This window comes from Pelobates fuscus, chromosome 5, assembly GCF_036172605.1.
Source record: "Pelobates fuscus isolate aPelFus1 chromosome 5, aPelFus1.pri, whole genome shotgun sequence".
In the NCBI taxonomy this organism is placed as follows: Eukaryota; Metazoa; Chordata; class Amphibia; order Anura; family Pelobatidae; genus Pelobates; species Pelobates fuscus.
Window position 1 is genome coordinate 117,706,098 of NC_086321.1, and position 18,503 is coordinate 117,724,600.

At 40.7% G+C, this 18,503-nt stretch overlaps 1 protein-coding gene across 1 annotated transcript in view; it reads right to left on the reverse strand.

Annotated features, from left to right (window-relative positions):
* SUSD2 (sushi domain containing 2) overlaps positions 1-18,503 on the reverse strand; it is a 254,407-nt gene that overhangs the window by 98,819 nt on the left and 137,085 nt on the right. The window contains exons 3-10 of the mRNA XM_063454175.1: positions 17,850-18,001; positions 15,883-16,050; positions 13,307-13,481; positions 7,492-7,696; positions 6,898-6,983; positions 6,377-6,645; positions 6,120-6,263; positions 5,107-5,307 (exon numbers count right to left, since the gene is read on the reverse strand). Of these exons, the coding sequence (XP_063310245.1) occupies positions 5,107-5,307; positions 6,120-6,263; positions 6,377-6,645; positions 6,898-6,983; positions 7,492-7,696; positions 13,307-13,481; positions 15,883-16,050; positions 17,850-18,001 (1,400 nt within the window). The remainder of the gene's footprint in view (positions 1-5,106; positions 5,308-6,119; positions 6,264-6,376; positions 6,646-6,897; positions 6,984-7,491; positions 7,697-13,306; positions 13,482-15,882; positions 16,051-17,849; positions 18,002-18,503) is intronic.

The following is an 18,503-nucleotide window of genomic DNA, read 5'->3' on the forward strand; positions in this document are numbered from 1 at the left end:
GGTAGGCTGAAGAAAACGAGAGGGAGATACCCATCTCTGCACAAAACGCTCTCCAGAATCTGGAAATAAACTGGCTACCCCTATCGGACACGATCGAAGTGGGTATACCATGCAACCGAAACACCTCCCCGGCAAAGATAGAGGCAAGTTCCTTGGATGATGGCAATTTGAGAAGAGACACAAAATGAGCCATCTTAGAAAAACGATCCACAATCATCAGGATGACAGTTTTACCATTAGAGGGAGGTAATTCAACAATAAAATCCATGGATATATTGGACCATGGCCTCTCGGGTATGGGCAACGGATGCAACAACCCACAAGGAACTCTGTGGGAGGACTTCATACTGGCACAAGTGCTACAGGCATTAACGTAATCGGTGACGTCCTTGCGCAAGGAGGCCCACCAGAAATATCTAGAAACTGCTGAGACTGTCTTAGAAATACCAGGGTGTCCAGCAGTTCTAGTGTCATGATATAATGACAAGATGTCTCGTCTCTCTGGTATATCAACGAATAGCTTATCAGCAGGCCTCTCCTCAGGAGCCAAGTTTTGTTTAGCCTGAATAGTTTGTAAGAGAGAAGACGAAATAGAAAGAACAGTAGTCGCTATTATTCTGTCAGGCGGAATGACAGGGGTAACATCAACCTCGAGTTTGTCAGTAGTTTCGAATTGTCTGGACAGAGCGTCAGCTTTAGTATTACGATCACCCGGTCTGTAAGTGATTATGTAATTAAAACGAGACAAAAAGAGAGACCACCTGGCCTGCCTAGAAGACAATCTTTTTGCTTCACTAAGGTATGAGAGGTTTTTGTGATCCGTTAAAATGAGGATAGGATCCCTGGTACCCTCTAGCAGATGTCTCCATTCCTTGAGCGCCAAAATGATAGCAAGGAGTTCACGATTGCCTACATCATAATTCCTCTCTGCTTTGGACATCTGTCTGGAAAAGAAGCCACAAGGGTGTAACGGCTTTTCAGGTGAATCTCTTTGAGACAAGATAGCACCTACCCCTATCTCAGAAGCATCAACCTCAAGAATAAAGGGCAGTGAAGGGACAGGATGCTGTAAAACAGGAGCAGAGGCAAATGTAGCTTTCAAGAATTCAAAGGCCTCGAGTGCTTCTGGTTTCCAGACATGAGTATTACCATCCTTCTTGGTCATTCTGGTTATAGGCGCTACAATGGCAGAAAATCCTTTAATAAAACGCCTATAATAATTAGAGAACCCCAGAAAACGCTGAATGGCTTTCAAACCCTGGGGCAGAGGCCATTCCATAATGGCAGACAGTTTCTTGGGATCCATACGAAAACCCTTGGCAGAGATTATATAACCCAAGAATTGGACTTCAGATTGATCAAATGAAAATTTTTCGAGTTTGCAATAGAGACCGTTAACCAGAAGAGTTCTCAACACTAATTTAACATGCATGTGATGAGTCTGTAAATCATTAGAATAAATTAATATGTCGTCCAAGTATACTATAACGAATGTATGTATAAATTGACGTAGGACATCATTAATAAATTCTTGAAAAACTGCTGGGGCGTTACAAAGACCAAAGGGCATCACAGTGTACTCGTAGTGGCCACTCCTGGTATTGAAAGCAGTCTTCCACTCGTGATCCTTTTTGATACGTATGAGGTTGTAAGCACCCCTAAGGTCCAATTTAGTAAAAACTGTGGCCTGTTTAAGCCTATCAAAAAGTTCTGTGATCAAAGGTATGGGGTACGCATTTTTGACGGTGATTTTATTAAGGCCCCTATAGTCAATACAAGGCCTTAATTCGCCATCTTTCTTAGACACAAAGAAGAACCCAGCCCCTGCCGGGGAAGAGGATCTTCTTATAAATCCCTTCTCTAGAGATTCCTTGATATATTCCTCCATAACCAGATTCTCCTGAGGAGATAAAGGATATATTCTCCCTTTGGGAGGCATCGTACCAGGTAATAAATTAATTGCACAATCGTAAGGCCTGTGAGGTGGCAATCTTTCAGCCTCCCTTTTATCAAAAACAGATTTAAGAGACAGGTACTGGGAGGGTATGACCGTAGGCACGGGAGGAATATGAGTAGAATTCAAAGGGGTGACTTTAACAACACAAGACTCTTGGCAAGAATCACTCCAAGAAACTATTTGTCCTGACTCCCAATCAATGGTGGGATTATGAGTACGTAACCAAGGATACCCTAACACGAGGTGAGAGGAAGGAGAAGTAATGATCTGAAACCGAATGGTCTCAGAGTGTAACACCCCTGTAGACATATGTAGGGGAACAGTCTCATGTGTGATAATTGGAGAGCATAATGGTCTACCATCTATGGCCTCAACGGCCAAGGGTGTCTCCTTCTCTCTGGTGGGTATGTTATTCTCCTTGACAAAACTGGAATCAATAAAGTTTTCGGCCGCTCCGGAATCAACCAGGGCTAGTATATTCCCTGCTATGCAGTCACTATCAAGGTGCAGGGAAACAGGAAGAAGTAACTTATTAAGAGGCAAATGTGAGGACTGTGATGTCACACCCAAGGCCAGTCCTCTATACGGTCTTAGGTGCGATAGTTTCCCGGACGCACGGGACATTCTTGTCTCATATGACCCCTCCTACCACAATAAAGACAAAGTCCCTCCTTTCTCCTATAAAGCTTTTCAGCGTCGGTAAGTTTAGCAACCCCTAACTGCATAGGTTCCTCCTCAGAACCTTTAGATCCCTCGGGAATCTCAGCTCTAGGGGAGTTAAAGGGAACAAAATGTCTATTTCTGGACCTGGTATATAACCTGTCACGGATCCTGTTATCTATATCGATAAGATAGTCAATCAGGTCCTCCAGGGGTACAGGGAGGTCCTTAGCTGCTACCTCATCTAAGATAGTATCAGACAGACCTTCCATAAAGGCGGTAGTAAGGCCATTATTAGTCCAATCTACCTGTGAGGCAAGGGTCCGGAACTGAATAGCATAATCGGCTACAGATTTAGATCCTTGCTTTATTCTCATTAATGCCCTGGTGGCATTTTTTGACCTTTTAGTCGTGTCAAATGTTCTACGGAGCGCTGTGAGGAAGCTATTGAAGTCGTGTACCATAGGCCCATTAGCCTCCCAAATAGGATTTGCCCATTCTAGTGCCTTATCCGTAAGCTGGTGCATAAGAAAACCCACCTTAGATCTGTCAGTGGGAAATGAACGTGGGTACATTTCGAAGTGGAATTCCACTTGATTAAGGAATCCCCTACATGTCTTAGCGTCCCCTCCATACCTAGGTGGCGGGGTTAGATGTGCAGAAGCATTAGACATATTAGCTGTGTCCGGTATAGGGTTTACAGGAGGCGTAGGTACAGGTACCGGAACAGATCTGGATAACAGTGTCTGGATGGCTTGAGCCATTTGATCCATACGGTGATCCTGTTCTGCGAATCTAGCCTCATGAGTGGCCATCTGTTGACCTAAACCTGCGGGGTCCATGGCCCTATCGTAATGTCACGGTAATATACCCCAACACGCAGGAATAGTTCACAGTCAAGAGACAAGAAACAGAGTTCGTCTTACAGGACCTTAGAATGGCCGGACTAGGACGAGAGAAAGACAGAGTCAGAACAAGCCGAGGTCAAGGGAACTGAGAGACAGCGTAACGTAGAACAAGCCGAGGACTGGTACACAGAGGACAAAACAGCGGATAAGCAAGCAAGGATAAGGAGAGAGCGGAGTCAGGAACAAAGCCAAGGTCAAGCACCAAAAAACTAACTGAACGATACAAGCACTAAAGGGAACTGGACAGAAACCACGATAGGGCAAAGAGCAAGGGAAACAGGTGAGTATAAATACCCTTAAGGTTCACTTTGATTGGCCCCTGTCATATCCACGCCCCCAAAACGTGAGTGTATGGGGAATGTGGCCTGACAGGGGCCAATGGGAGACTGATTCTAATTTAGTCTCCCACTGTCCCTTTAAGAGCGCGCCCGAGACGCGCGGCGCGCTCTTAGTGTCGGGCGGGACATGTGACCGCTTCTCGCGGTCACTGCCCGCCTGACTGATCCCATCGTTGGCTGAGCCGCGCGCGGCTCGTGCAGGAGCAGGACCGCGCACGGCGAGAAGGGAGGACCCCGGCCGGCCCCTGGAGAGGGTAAGTACCGCTACAGTATGTATCTGAATGTGTGTCAGTGTGTGTGTATATGTGCATACATCTAAGCATCTTGCCAACACTACACATAAATACACCCCTGTATTAAAAAAACACTACACACACTATATAAAAAAACACCCACACATACTCCATACAAAAACATGCTTACATTCCAACACACAAACAATGCTGAGTGTTAAATACATTAAAAAAATACACAAACACTGCTGAGTGCTAAATACATTAAAATATTTGGCGGGTGTTTTTTTATATTTTAAAGTTGGCTGGGGGGAGGTGCCAAATATAAGATCCGTCCTGGGTGCCAAAAGCTCTAGGTACGCCCCTGATTAGACTACGTTGTAGTCTCTATTGGGGCCTCAAGGGACTCTTTTGAACATTCAGGTTACAGATTTGTACAATAAATATTCTTTAAAATAGTTAAAAATTGCAGGTGTTATTTACATTTTAAAGTTGGGGGGAGGCTGGGGGGTGAAGGAATGCCAAATATAGGGTGCCAAAAGCTCTAGGTATGCCCCAAATATCAGGTATGGTGTAGAAATCTTAAAAAAGAGAGATACTAATCCATCCTCCGAAATGCAGTAATCAGATGCGTGTTGATTTATAGTAAAACAGAAAAGCTTTAGAGAAATATTATTTGAATGTTAGCATTAAACTTAATGGGACACTATGGGATCTGGGTACCAACATAATTTATCTGCATTTTATAATTTCTTGAGTCTTTAATGTCTTGAGTAATTAACTAATAAGGGAAATGTCATGACATAATCAATGCATTTGCAGCTAATGGTAGGAATGAACATGAAATCAGGAGGAGACTCTCATGAAACCAAGGGGTGCCATAAAGCAGAATATCGAGAAAAAAAGGAAGAGTGGAGCAAGAAGCGGTACTTTTACCATCTTTAAGCTCAGCGGACATCGTGTGAAAACAAATTGTTCTTGAATTCTGGAACTAGACAATTTTTACTAACCTTTCAAGTCCAACCAGCTCTGTTCCGCAAAGCTAATCACCTCCCCATTCAGCAAGGTTTCCAAGGCTTCCGGAGACTCCTCTAGTAGGCGCACTTCAACCACATCAGATGAACCTTCTTGCATGACAACTGAAGAAAAGCTGGTCACATTTATTTCATGGGCACGAGAATGACGTCCGAATGATGCAGACACGTCTATAGCTTTTAAAAGAGAATGAGAAATAAACATGTTATATTTTTTATGCCAATTACTTGTTTCCAAATATCCCCATTCTATTATTGAAAAGCACTGCAGAATATGTTGGAGCTAAATAATAATAAAATTATAAAAAATACTGTTAAGATTTTTCCTCGATAGTTCATGATTAATAATTAGTAGCTTTAGACACACACACATACCAGATTCATTGACTAAATTGAGAATTTCAAAGTGAATTTAAAATTATAATCCAAAGTAGTCAAAGTGAAAGCATAGCTGAATTTTTCAATTTCTGCTATTTTGACCTTAAATTTGATGCGTGGAATCAAAATCTTATTTTGATCTTATATAAAATAACTTCAATTTGTCCTCAGATTACATTTTTAGGTAGGCCAGGCCATGTGCTATTTTCACTATAGAGTTACAAGATATTGTTATTGAATATTATGTTAAATATAGCTTTATATAAGTTGCATCCCAAAAGATCAAATGCTTATAGACCATGCTATCAAAATACACAGAGGCATAATACATGGAGACCAAACATGGCAAACATGCATATGAAATAGTTTGCTGGCAATAAAGTGTAAACATTGTGTTTCATGTAAGTTTTTGCTGTTTTACCATAAAATAACAAGTTAGTTTCATGTTATTGTAACTAGATTTCTAAAACATGTTGTCAATGTAAAGTTTATTTGGAATAAAACCTTTCATTATTTTCCAAGATAATCTCAAACCAGCCAAACCATTATTACTGTAATTTAAAGAGAAATTATCTTCTATTCAAATATTGAGTGGAATCCAAGCATCATACCTTCAGAATGTTGACAGACTTTTGTTCGACCTTGAATGGTCAGCGATTGTTGTGGGGAGTTAACCAACACGTATTCTCCTCTGCCATTGAACGTGAAGTTTGCTCCATCAAAAGTAATTAAGTGAGGATCGCCAAAAGCAGAAGCTATTTCAGACAGTAGTAATTAGTTATTTCAAAGCTAGTCTTCACTTTTTAATCTTTTTTTCAAACCCCCCAAAAAACATCACAATATATTTAATGTGGTATACAGTACATACCGACTTTTGGTGGTTTGTATGTACGGCAATCACTGGAAGGTCTAAGCTCCAAGTAGTATTGACAATTGTCTGACCACAAGCAGCAATAATAAAATGTAATAACGTCATAAAGCCAATGAGAAAAGCTTGGTATCCTAGGAGGCTTTCTGTATGGAGGTGAACCCCAATCATGTCCTCTGTCTGGAGTACTGCCACCCAAGGAATCACTGGTGAGTATTTGAGTCCCATTAGAGTCATAACAACACTGCTGTCCTGACGCATACATAGGGCTATAAACAGAAAAGGGAGCACAAAGAACATTCCAACATTAATATTAGGTATTCCTAGGTAGCCCTTAAAGGGCTGTAGCCTCATAAAATTTTGATAATACCGACCTCAGGATATTTGTGATTAAAACTCATATAGTAAGATTAAGATGTTCTCAGGAAGAATGAGGACACAGGACAAATTATTTTTAGCCATGTCAGGCCCAGCCATGCTTTTTTTTCTACAAACCTTGCAGTAAAATAGTAATAGCTCACCTTGCCTGAATGCTCCTCACGCAATGCACAGCCCCGGGGTGATATGTGCACACACTGTTTTTCTCAATATTGCAGCCATAATCTGTCTGGAAGAATCAGATGTAAAATGTTAAATGCAGAGAGGCGTAAAATCAGTCTAGTGGTTATAGAAATGCATACTGATTACTTGGTGATAAATATTAGATGTGCTGATTGTATATTTATTTATGGTAGTTCCAGCACAACCTGTACATATTCAATACAAGAAAGAATCCATTGCACCCAAAAATTTTATATATCATATATAAATATAGATTTTATTTACTGATATTCCTCTTATAAATAAAAAAAAGTATCTATTGGTTACTTTTTCTCACTTCATCTCTGAACCAAACGGTGGTAAATGCTCTTATATTATGTATATATTTTGCAGCACACTGGTTGGCCTATTTTTGCACTGGGTAGCAGCTTGGTCCACTAGATTCCCTGTAGCATGCATTGTGCAACAGGTATTTTTTGTTTTTGACCCCTGCAAATTAATATGCAGCACATATATCAGCCAGTTTAAAATGATAAAAAAGATATAGAACATATGACATGCCATTGGATACCTACATGATATCTACCAGTATCTGCTCTTGACTGTGCCAGAGTACAGGGACAATCTGGGACATCTTTTAAGAAATTGGGAAGTCTATTTGTCTCTTCATCTCTCCAGCGTATACATTTTCCATATGCCCAGGCCTCAGGGTCTCTCCTAAAGCTTTCCTCCAGGTGCCATGCTAGGGCATGAACAGGGCTCCACAATGACTGCACATCCCTGTGTTACAAAGCAGAAAGAAAAATGTAATTGCATGTGATGGCAATCCTCAGAGAACAATTAAATGAAATTATGGAGCCAATGGGGGATATCAACATGGTCCTCCTCCCTGTCAAATATTTTCCACAAGTCTGTGAGTAAGATTCTAGTAATGGAATGTACAGTATCTCACAAAAGTTAGTACACCCCTCAAATTTTTGTAAACATTTTATTATATCTTTTCATGTGACAACGGGGGTGTTAGTTAATGAAGACCAGGAAAAGGCAGGAATTTTAAATAACTATTTCTCCTCCGTATATATTAAGGAAGAACCCATGGCAATAAATGTGCAAATGATTGCTACTAAAAACTTGCAGAATAATTGTAATTGGTTAACTCAAGACAAGGTGCTGCAGCAACTAAAGAAAGTTAATATAAACAAAGCTCCAGGGCCTGACGGTATCCATCCACGTGTACTTAAGGAGCTAAGTGTAGAAATAAGTGAACCTCTGTTTTTAATCTTTCAAGATTCTTTTCTTTCAGGAAGTGTTCCAGAGGATTGTAGGAAGGCCAATGTGGTTCCTATATTCAAAAAAGGTTTAAAATCCTTGCCTGGAAATTATAGACTTGTGAGCTTAACTTATGTGGCTGGGAAAATATTTGAAAGGTTATTAAGGGATAATATTCAAGAATTCCTTGAGAAGAACATGGTTATCAGCAATAATCAGCACGGTTTTATGAAGCACAGGTCATGTCAAACTAACTTGATTGCGTTCTACGAAGAAGTAAGTAGAAGTATAGATCAGGGTGTTGCATTGGATGTGATCTATTTGGATTTTGCCAAGGCATTTGATACAGTTCCACACAATAGATTAGTGTTCAAACTCAAGGATATCGGTCTAGATGAAAATGCTTGTTCTTGGGTAGAACATTGGCTTAAAAACAAAGTACAAAGAGTTGTCATTAACAGTACATTTTCAAGCTGGACAGAGGTGGCAAGTGGTGTCCCTCAGGGGTCTGTTCTGGGACCCCTTCTATTTAACATGTTTATAAATGATCTTGAAGACAGCATTGAAAGTCATGTTTCAGATTACACAAAACTCTGTAAAATAATACAATGTGAGCAAGATATTACTTTGCTGCAGAAGGATTTAGATAGACTGGGGGACTGGGCACTCAAATGGCAAAGGTATGCACTCCGGCATAAAGAATACACAAGCAACGTATACCCTTAATGGAAGCGAATTAGGAATAACACACATGAAAAGGACTTGGGAATTGTTATAGACAACACACTATGCAACAATGTGCAATGTCAATCCGCAGTGGCCAAGGCCAGTAAGGTATTGTCATGCATGAAAAAGGGCATTCATTCTCGGGACGAGAATATAATTTTGCTTCTTTATAAATCACTGGTAAGACCACATATTGGATATGCTGTGCAATTTTGGGCACCTGTTCTAAAGAAGGATATTATGGCACTAGAAAAAGGCTACAAAATTAATAAAAGGAATGGAACATATCAGCTATGCAGAAAGGTTAAATTTAAACCTATTTAGTTTAGAAAAACGTCACCTGAGAGGGGATATGATAACATTATAAAAATATATTCGGGGCCAATACAAACCATTGTGTGGAAATCTATTCACAAACCGGACTTTACATATGACACGAGGTCATGCGTTTAGACTGGAAGAAAGAAGATTTCGTCTAAGGCAAAGGAAAGGTTCTTTTACTGTAAGAACAATAAGGATGTGGAATTCTTTGCCTGAAGAAGTGGTTTTATCAGAGTCCATACAGATGTTCAAACAGCTACTAGATGCATACTTGCAAAAACAGAATATTCAAGGACATAATCTTTCAATATAGGGTAATAACTGCTTGATCCAAGGAAAAATCTGACCGCCATTCTGGAGTCAAGAAGGATTTTTTTTCCTAGTTAGTTGCAAAATTGGAAGTGCTTCAAACTGGGTTTTTTGCCTTCTTTTGGATTAACAGCAAAAAACAAATGTGAGGAAGGCTGAACTTGATGGACGCAAGTCTCTTTTCAGCTATGTAACTATGTAACTATGTAACACTGAAGAAATGGTACGCTGCTACAATGTAAAGTAGTAAGTATACAGCCTGTATAACAGTGTATATTTGCTGTCCCCTCAAAATAACGCAATAAACAGCCATTAATGTCTAAACCTTTGGCAACAAAAGTGAGTACACCCCTAAGTGGAAATGTCCAAATTGGGCCCAATTAGCCATTTTCCCTCCCCGGTATCATGTGACTCGTTAGTGTTACGAGGTCTCAGGAGTGAATGGGAGCAAGTGTGTTAGATTTGGTGTTATCACTCTCTCATACTGGTCACTGGAAGTTCAACATGGTACCTCATGGCAAAGAACTCTCCGAGAATTTGAAAACAAATATTGTTGCTCTACATAAAGAGGGCCTAGGCTATAAGAAGATTGCCAAGACCCTAAAACTGAGCTGCAGCACGGTGGGCAAGACCATACAGCGGTTTCACAGGACAGGTTCCACTCAGAACAGGCCTCACCATGGTCAACCAAAGTGCACGTTATCAGTATCATATCCAGATATTGTCTTTCGGAAATAGACATATGAGTGCTGCCAACATTGCTGCAGAGGTTAAAGGGGTGGGGGGGACAGCCTGCCAGTGCTCAGACCATACGCCGCACACTGCATCAAATGGTCTGCATGACTGTTGTCCAAGGAGGAAGCCTCTTCTAAAGATGATGCACAAGAAAGCCTGCAAACAGTTTGCTGAAGATAAGCAGACTAACGACATGGATTACTAGAACCATGTCCTGTGGTCCAATGAGACCAAGAAAAACGTATTTGGTTCAGATGGTGTCAAGCGTGTGTGGCGGCAACCAGGTGAGGAGTACAAAGACAAGTGTGTCTTGCCTACAGTCAAGCATGGTGATGGTAATGTCATGGTCTGGGCCTGTATGAGTGCTGCCAGCACTGGGGGGGGGGGGCTACAGTTCTTTGAGGGAACCATGAATGCCAACATGTACTGTGACATACTGAAGCAGAGCATGACCCCCTCCCATCGGAGACTGGGCTGCATGGCAGTATTCCAACATGATAACGACCCCAAACACACCTCCAAGACAACCACTGCCTTACTAAAGAAGCTGAAGGTAAAGATGATTAATTGGCCAAGCATGTCTCCAGACCTAAACCCTATTGAGCATCTATGGGGAATCCTCAAATGGAAGAAGGGGGAGCGCAAGGTCTCTAACATACACATCATGGAAGAGTGGAAAAGGACTCCAGTGGCAACTTGTGAAGCTTTGGTGAACTCCATGCCCATGAGGGTTAAGGCAGTGCTGGAAAATAATGGTGGCCACACAAAATATTGACACTTTGGGCCCAATTTGGACATTTCATTTAGGGGTGTACTTGAGGGGACAGCAAATTTACGCTGTTATACAGGCTGTACACTTACTACTTTATATTGTAGCAGAGTGTTATTTCTTCAGTGTTGTCACATTAAAAGATAATTACATATTTACAAAAATGTGATGGGTGTACTCACTCTTGTGAGATACTGTCGGTTGTTGCATACGAAAAGGTTCAGTATTACAAATTCAGTATAAAAAGTTGATCTTTATTCAAATGCAGTATCAATGCTATTTATACAAAGAAGAAAAGATGGGTTATATTACAATCCAACACCAGTTACTTGTTGATATGTTTTTTTTTTACTTTTGTCTGGAATCACAGAGCAGATTTCAAAGCAATCACCGCTAATGCTGCTCTAGTAAAAAAAAAAAAACAGGCCTAACTCTCAATGTACCCATTGATCCTGCTAGGTTTGATATCATGGGGTTAAGAACAAAGAAAAAAAGCACATTTGTATTTGAGTATTTTGATTAGAAGACGGGTTGAAGGTCCTGGACATCTAAGCACATCGATGATACTGATAATTATTATTATTGGCATTTATATAGCGCCAACAGATTCTGAAGCGCTTTACAATATTAAAGGAGAAGGAGATTTAACAATAAATGCGACAATTACAAAAACTTTCAGGAACGATAGGATAAAGAGGACCCTGCTCAAACAAGCTTACAGTCTTATTATTTTCCTTATGGACATTGATTGTCTCCACTCCTTCAAAAAATTGTTAAAAACCCACTTCTTCATAAAAGCATATCAATTGAACTGTTAATAGCTCCAAACTGATTCCTCTTCTGCAACTGTCACTAGTCTAATACTATCCTTACCTTTTGTGTCATTTTACCCCACTCCCTCTAGCATGTAAGCTCATTGAGCAGGGCCCTCAACCCATCTGTTCCTGTGTGTCCAACTTGTCTGGTTACAACTACATGTCTGTTCGTCCACCCATTGTAAAGCGCTGCGGAATTTGACGGCGCTCTATAAATAATAACATAATAATAATAATTTACCGAGATGGATGATGTGATATTTTTTATATGATGGTGGTTTAGCTGTTTTGCTATCATTCTACTAGTGCTTGTCTGATCACGAAGGAGTGTGCACTGCAGCACATTTCACTAGAGTGGAAACTGTTAATGAAATATTTCACTCTGAACTAAAAAAAATCAAAATTAAGAATAAATTAGCTAATTTAGTGTTTAGTGAATAAACCCCAGGTTCTTGACATAAAAATGGTGCATCACTACAAAAGTGTAGTAATTACCAATAATAAGTGCTTGCACATTCCACCAGTTTCCATGGTGATTGTCACACGTGTATCCCTTTGAACCACATTGTGTGTAGGTATGTGAGAGAGCATGTGTATATGTATATAAAAGAATTGTGCATAAGTGTATGTTTTTGTGCATGGCTACATATGGGCATGTGTATGTCTATGTGTACATATGTGACTACATACACGTGTGTGCAAATTAAAGCAATATACACATAGAGCAATGCAGCAATTTGTTAACAGGCACATCACAATATCCTCCTTATTTGTCTAAGCACACCACACCAATACCTTCTTACTTTAAAAATAGATTATTCATGAGGTATTTATTAAGCTCAATCTCACTGAGCTCACAATCATTTGCCAGGCACGTCCCTTTAAAACTCTGTGTGCAACTGCTCTATCCCAGGTGCTAGATCCAATGCCTGTAATGTCTTGCACTGTGCACATCTTATTAGAAAGCACTGACAGACTCTGTGCCAGAATAAATACAGATTGCTGCATTCTCTGAATGTGAGCTCTGTTATCATCAAGGATCATATTGTGTGTGTCTTGTTAAAGCAGCTCTATAAGGCCATCTGGTTACTAAATTGGGCCATAAAAAAGACAGAGTGCTCTCAATTATTGGCGTCCAATAGGATACTCTCGATCCTTGCTGGCAGGGCAATGTCAAACCAGTTTGTATGGATGTCTAACAGATTTTGGGATGTTCACAAAACCTAGAGCATCATTTTTCCTACTAACTGAGAAACACTTTGTATTATTGCTGCCCTAGATTCCTTTCCAGCTCATGATTTAGAATTTTGGCTTTCTGGATTTCAGGACATCCCTCTCCAGCAAGATGTATACATTTCTAAATATCTCAGCTTTTGATTTTTTGACAGCTATTAAAATAAAACCCATGTGGCAATGCAAGCAGTGCTAATGATAAAGGGTATATACCTCTCTCCTTCTGGTATCTCAGTAGAAACTATTCTCAGCAGTCCCACTTCCCATTGGTCAAACGGTAATTCAGCCGGAGATGGTAAGAAGGAAAAACTACCACTATTGGGGCTAGATGAGTTCAGGGTATAGAGATACTTCCAAGAAGCTTGCCAAGACTCAGAATAGGGAACCCCTGCAAACCAGATACAAATTGCATTATACATTACATTAAGGTAATATTCAACATCAAGGTATGTGGCTGGACCAAAAATGGATACATAATAGGCAAGAGAAGGATGGGATTTAAGGAGCTAAGAAGGAGAGGCAGTGCCAGGTGACTGAAGCATGTTGAGGGATCCTAACTTCTCAGATGGTGGCTGTGGTGTTCTGACTTTTGAAATGGAATGGAAAGATCAGTGTCTAGAAAATAATTGCTGTCTTTGTTGGCTGCTTACTGTTCATTCCATGGCACTTCCTCACTACAGGACATCATAAATGGTGTAAGGAGAGGCTGACTAGAGAAGTGCTGCTCAATTTTGGAGGAGGGCACACAGGGCCAAGCCAAGATCTAGATTACCTAATGCAGTGGGGTGAAGTCAGAGATCAGATGGCACTGCTGGTAAAGCAGGGGCATCATACATGAGGAGTGGAGAAGGGACGACTTGCAGAGCAGATATTGTGGCTGAGAACTGAACATGGTGGTCCAAGGGTGATGGTTTGCAAGTCCAGGGGCCCCAGCACCCCCTGTTAACTTAATCGGTTCTCCTCAGAGGTCCCCAGTATGTAAAGTAGCCCGATTAGGGATGCATGTTAATGCTAAGGTTAAGGAGGGGCACAATGGCTGTTAGACCATTGAAGTGGCAGAGTTACTTGGCCAGCACTGGGATGGAAAACAAAAATAAACACGTGCCAAATCCAGCCAAAACTGTGGCTGTTGCTCTATCCATCTGAACATCGGTGTCCTCATTATTCTGGATGGGGTAGCAGGGTGATAAAAATATTATGGGAAAGTGTGGTCCAGGTGGGTCTGCAGTCAGGCTATGTAAGTCACATACATGGAGGCATGACTAGGGCTGTATAAACAAAATTGCAGAGAATTGAACCATTAGACTGCAGAGAAAAGGATCTATACACCAAAACTGCTTCATTATGCTAAAGCTGTTTTGGTGCCTGTAGTATCCCTATATAGCATTTGTTTAGATTTTTCACTATTAAAAAAAAGTATACACTTTTCAGCCACAACGTTAAAACCACTGACAGATGAAGTGAAAAGCATTGATTACATCATTATAATGGCATCTGTCAAGGGTTGGGATATATTAGGCAGCAAGTGAACAGCCAGTTCTTGAATTTCATTTCATTTCATTTGTTGTAAGCAGGAACAATGGGCAAGCGAAGGTCTGAGTTACTTTGACAAGGCCCAAATAGTGATAGCTAGATGACAGGGTCAGAACATCTCCAAAATGGCAAGTCTTGTGGAGTATTCCCAGTACGCAGAGGTCAGTAACTAACAAAAGTGAAGCAAGGAAGGAAACCTGTGAACCAGCGTCAGAGTCATGGGCACCCAAGGCTCATTGATGCACGTAGGGAGCGAAGGCTAGCATGTCTGGTCCTATCACACATAAGCGCTATGGTGCTCAGATTGAATGCAGGCTATGCTAGTAAGGTGTCAGAACACACAGTGCATTGCAGTCTGATGCGTATGGGGCTGGGTGGCTGCATACCTGTCAGAGTGACCATGATGACCCCTGTCCACCGCCAAAAGCTCCTTCAATGAGCATCAGAACTGGACCATGGAACAATGGAAGAAGGTTGCCTGGACCTATGAATCACATGTTCATTTAGATCAGGTGGATGGCAGGGTGCATGTGCATTATTTTTCTGGGGAGGAAATGGCAGCAAGATGCACTAGGGCAGTGGTTCCCAACCCAGTCCTCAAGTACCCCCTAACAGTCCAGGATTCAGGGATTACCCAGTTGTGTCTAAGGTGTTTTTAGTAAAAACACTTTAGACACAACAGGGTAATCCCTAAATCCTGGACTGGTAGGGGGTACTCGAGGACTGGGTTGGGAACCACTGCACTAGGGGAAGAAGGCAGGCCAGTGGAGACAGTGTTTTGTTCTGGGCATTGTTCTGTTTGGAAAGCTTGGGTCCTGTCATTCATGTGTATGCTACTTTGACAAGTACCACTTAACTAAAGATTGTGGCCGTCCACCTACACCCCTGCATGGCATTGGTGTTCCCTGATGGCAGTTGCCTCTTTCAGCAGTATAATGCACCTTGCCACACTGCAAAGAATGTTCAGGAGTGGTTTGAGGAAAATGACAAATAGTTCAAGGTGTTATCTTGGCCTCCAAATTCCCAAGATCTCAATCCAATTGAGCTTTTGTGGGGTGTGCTGGAAAAATAAATACCATGGAGACTTCACTTTGCAATCTCCAGGGCTTAAAGGATCTGCTGCTAATTACTTTGTGCCAAATACCAAAGTACATGTTCGGGTGGTTATAATGTTGTGGCTGATCAGTGTATATAGTTTTACCCAGGTTTTGATTCCTGGCTTGAAAAGTATAACATGTACTACCTGTCAAACTCACCAGTTTCATTGTAACCCCAGACTTCTAGCCGAATATTCTCCGCTCGGAGAAGCAATGGGAGCCAAGTCAATGTGAGAGTTCCATCATATCCGGGTGTTCCATAATATTGCCATTTTTTAGACTCTTGCAAGACACTCTTCTCTGTTTCAGAAACCTTGCTATGATGCACTGTAACAGTCACAAGTAATAAGAAACACAGGGCTACAGTGCATATCATGAACAGGAAAATCAAATGCCTCTTTATTCCACCCATCCATCCATACATAACAAAGTACAGCATTTCCACTGGGTTTGACATTAGTACATATAATTGAATATTTGGTTGCAATGTGTCCATTTAAACAAAATATTGTTTATTTGGATCATGTTTATCCCTAAGTGTAGAATCCTGATAGTCTGCTTCATCTGTTTGTGTCACAGGAGAATTTGGTTAGTGGGAGCTCACTACATCAGTATTTATTATTAAGCAAATTGTTTTAATCTCTGAATTTTCTACTGTGAAGGATCTTACCATCATGTCACATTCACTCTGATTTATGGAACCCTTACAATCCTAAGGATTTTCAGATTAAAATTGCTGTACAGAATACCAGCTATATAATGATTTCTCTCTTTATTCCTGCTCAGTTGCCTTCCATCCACAGAAAAAAAAGAAACTTTATTTTCACTAAGCACTAACCCACCACCCTCCTCTTGCTCACCCAGTTTTCAGCCTAAGTCATAGTATGCTTCTCCAGCTGTTTGACATCTCACTCAATGACCTCATCAATCCGGTACACATGTTGCCAGTGGCTGCAAATATCCTTTAATTCACTCTGGCTTTCACTTTCAAATTCCTCCTGCTACCTCTTGTCTTACAGTAACTCCTCATAATAACCTTTTGATTGTAAGCTCACAGGCTTCTTAGCTAAGTACTTTGTATAAAAGACCTTTAATAGCTAGAGCTCAGCTCATGGGTAGGGTCTTCTTCTCTTTTTGTGTTCACTTGTGTGTATTGTGCTGTCTTTTTCCAAATTGTACAGCATTGCGGAATTTATTGGTGTATTCTACATGACAGTAATAATAATAGTATCCCTAGCTTTGAGACATCTGATTTCGTTTGCATGTCTGATTTGTTTTGCCTTATTTCCCATCAGGAGTACTTCTATGCTCTCAGCACACTTGCCCTAAAATATATTAAATACATTTGTGTCATCTACTAGATCATTTGTCCTAGGCAGCCTTTGAAGACTAATGTAACCACATTTTGGATTTTTATCACGATTATACTCCTTTTGGTCCTGTTTTTAAATGACTGTTTATTATCCTACATCGCTAGCTGCGAATCATCTGCTAGTAAACATCTTTAAGCCTATAGGATTGCTTGCTTCACTACACATATACTGCTTAAAGAATAATGCACAGTATTCATATATTTTCTCTTAATGCGTGTAAATTGATCACATACCTTCTGCTATAACTTAGAATTGCATCTTGTGTAAATATATTGTTGTTAATTCTTGAAGTGCAAACTCAACATGACTAATTATGTATACATGAGCATACTATCTACAATTATACACTTTGCATCTGAGAACCTGATATCTAATCTGTCTTGGATGGATCTTGACCACCCTTGGATTTTGTTTACAAATGGGTGTTATAAGAACAAATTGCAATACTTCTATCATTTGTTCTTATAATGTAATTAAGTTCAATCTACTTATGTTCCAAAATATTCATTTATAAATGTTTCTAGGTTATTTCTTTTAATGTATTGCAGATTTTCAGGATGTCAGTCAGGTCTAAAATTGTTCAGATTTTTTTCATGCAGTGTATATCACAGTCTACCTGTCTTAGGTGTGAAGATAACAATGTTGTTTGCTTGGAATTCCAGTAGCTTGAATGCCTGACATTTGCAATACTCATAGTTATCATTCATAAAGCACATTCTTTAATACATGTTTAATTCCTTATAATTAACTCACCTGCCAGCCAGGTTCCTGATGGTAGCATTGAGTTGTCTCCATTGACAGACAATGTAAAAGGTATACGTCCAGTTTCATACAAAAGCGGAGAAATACAGTGAGCATGGTTGGTATTGTCTACATAACCCAGAGTTATGGTCTCATTGTTAAATCTGTAAGAAGAAAAAATAATTAATGCATAGTAATGTTTGGCAGTTTTCTCTGTAAAATGCAGATATGATATAGCATTAACCAGTGGCGTACACAAGATCCGTGGGGCCCCGGTGCAAAATTGATCTGTGGGCTCCCCCGCCCCCAGCGCTTACTCTGCGTGGGCCGGAGTCGCAACACACAACTAACACACTCAGTAACAGACACACACACACACACAGTAATACACACACACTGACACACAAAAACTAACACACACACTAACACACATACACACTCATATTTAAAAAAAAAAAAATGTAATACTTCCTACCTTTGGGAGTGCTGAGGGGATTCCAGATTTCCCTGGGGTCCAGTGGGGCTGCTGATCCTCCTGTTCAGCTCCCTCGCTTACTGATGCCGGAGCTGGAGTGACGTCATATTCCGGCTCCGGCATCACTGGGGGACGCGAGGGAGCTGGGCAGATGGAGCTCAGGGGAGAATACTCCCTCGCGCGCGCGCCGG